This window comes from Protobothrops mucrosquamatus, unplaced genomic scaffold (assembly GCF_001527695.2).
Source record: "Protobothrops mucrosquamatus isolate PMUCROS unplaced genomic scaffold, P.Mucros_1.0 scaffold1401, whole genome shotgun sequence".
NCBI lineage: Eukaryota > Metazoa > Chordata > Lepidosauria > Squamata > Viperidae > Protobothrops > Protobothrops mucrosquamatus.
The window spans coordinates 74,128-76,681 of NW_015387586.1; the positions used below are offsets into that span (position 1 = coordinate 74,128).

A 2,554-nucleotide genomic window follows, 5' to 3' on the forward strand; every position below is an offset into this window, starting at 1 on the left:
GACATTCTCTGAAAAAGACTGAAAAATTATATGTATATGTATATGATATTATGATATTATTAATTTTTGTAGCATCTAGATAACATAGACTCTGAATTTCCTAAAGTCTGGTGCACTGTACGATAAGAATAATATCACTGGATATTTCTTTGAAACAGAAGGATTAGCATAGAGTTCAGAAGCTGAATAATTCTAAATATTTACTTCACATGGATGTCTACTTTTAAATAAATCTGTGTAGACTTCCAGTCTTAGACTAAGTAAAGGCAGAACTCAAGTAACAAACAACCAAGTTCATAAAGGCCGCAGAGACAAGAAAGGGAGAGTTGTGATAAGCCGCAACTTAGCATTATTTTGATGTTTTGAAGCCACCCTTAAGTTTCAATGAGGGAAAAGTAACTTCAGAGCCTGTGGTTTAAGTCTTTGGGGAAAATGAGAGCTTTCAATCTAGCAAAAATGTGGCTGTTCTTGTTGCAGAGTCCTCTATTGTTGAAAACCATTCAAAACACTAGATATAAACATTATTTTTTTCATAAATACTGAGGGCTTCTGTGGTCATCATGCCCACCAGTAATGGAGTTAGTCTCTGTTCATGGAAGGCCACTTTTACACTATATGATTTATGAATTTCATTAGAATTTTATTGGACTTAAATGCATTGGCAGACAATTTTGATTCTAATGGAGTGATTTACTTTTTCTTATATTTTACTTGTATCAATATTTGCTTTTCTACAGAACAAGAACTAGAAATCAAGAGAAAGAACATGGTAAGATTATTTTTTTAAAAAAAGTTGAAAATAAATTCATTTGAAATCTACAGTAATCTTTGTTCTCCCCTCTCCTCCACCCTTTATATGTACTTTTTAAATTGAATGGCTATCTCCTGCTTGAGAAGATAAGAATATCATGCCACTCAGTGGCCATTTCTCTGTGCTTTTGACTATTAAATTGCTTTGATAAAAATAAATGCAGTGAAGTCAAGAATGGGATGGAAGGTGAGACACTGTTTGGAAAATACTCTTTAGACTCCTCTGTGAAGTGCTTATGAAGGATATGAATATTGTGAGGGTACAATAGTGAGAAATTTTCAGGCTATTGAGAAAAGTCTTACTAGAATTTGGGTAATGAAGCCATTGGCATCTGGAAGTGCACAAACCTAAATAAGACAAAGAGACCCAGTTTGGTGTAGTGGTTAAGGCATCAGGCTGCAAACCAGAAAACTGCGAATTCTAGTCCTGCCTTGAACACAAAGTCATTTGAGTGACCATGGGCTAGTGCAGTGGTTCTCAACCTTTTTAATGCCGCGACCCCCAACCGGTCGTAAGTCGAGGACTAAACCGGTCGTAAGTCGAGGACTACCCAACCGGTCGTAAGTCGAGGACTTTCCCTGCCCGGGAGCACCGTGCATGCGTGGTTCCGCCCCCTGCACCGGCCGAGGCGTAGCTGGCAAGCGGCAGAGACGGAGCAGGCCGACCACCAGCTGGCCCAGCCCAAGGGAGGTAAGGCACCCGCCGGAAAAGGGAAAAAAAATGGCGGACAAAAAAAATGGCGGACAGCCTTGCTTGGCGACCCCCATGAAATGGTCGATTGACCCCAAATGGGGTCCCGACCCACAGGTTGAGAACCACTGGGCTAGTGGTTTTGTCTCAACCCTAGGAAAGAGGCAAGGCAAGCCATTCTGAAAACTCTTGCCAAGAAAATTGCAGGAAATTGTCCAGGCAATCTAATAGATTCAGATGAGTGGTGTGGTGCCTAGACATGGAGTTCTCACTTGACAATCAGAAGGCTGTGAGTTCGATCCTAGGTAGCAGCAGATATTTGCTTTTTGGGTGCAATGAGTAATAATTTGTTGTGAACTCTGCATAGGTGTCCGGAAGGGCACCTGGCCAGTAAATGCTCAACTCCATTCAGTTGCCCCAATCAGACATGATTGAACAGAAGGGGGGAAAAAAGTAAGGTTCATAAAGTGTCTTTTATGTAGTGACAAGTTGTTTTACTTTGTTTTACAATACTTCTAGTGGGCAGCTGAGAAATGGAAATTTCAGAAAGGCAATATACTTCAGTTTTACAACAAGATGACCCATGGATTTATATGTCTTAAACGAGATGGAGTGGTGGATGCCGTTGGTGACAAAAAAGACAAATATGGTAAATGTTGTCTAGCTAGTGACAGAATGAGAATTCTTTAGGGATACACAGTATGGAAATAATCTTAAGGGAGGGCAGTTTTTTTTATTATCATGTCCTATAGAATAGCAAAGCAAAGAATCTCGATGCTTGTTTTTAGTAAATGGACTTTGTGATTTGAATGAACAGTATGGCTACTGTGAATGTATGAAAATTATACAATTTCTTTTTTTTTTCCAACAAAATTTTTTATTAGTTTTATTTTACATGGTGGCAAGGCCATCAATTAATCAAAACAAAATCATATTTGTACAATTCAAATTATTTCAATATAATTAACTCAGTTATACATATAAATAATCTATTATTATTTTAATATATCCTACTTCCCCTTAAGTCAATACTAGTAACTCTATTTCTATACT

At 38.2% G+C, this 2,554-nt stretch overlaps 1 protein-coding gene across 1 annotated transcript in view; it reads left to right on the top strand.

The window, feature by feature from the left end:
• The window catches only part of LOC107292677 (lipoxygenase homology domain-containing protein 1), a gene marked incomplete in the record, with an annotated part of 170,360 nt that overhangs the window by 30,276 nt on the left and 137,530 nt on the right, over positions 1-2,554 (top strand). Inside the window, 2 exon segments of the mRNA XM_029285202.1 lie at positions 738-769; positions 2,021-2,150. Coding sequence (XP_029141035.1) covers positions 738-769; positions 2,021-2,150 — 162 coding nt within the window.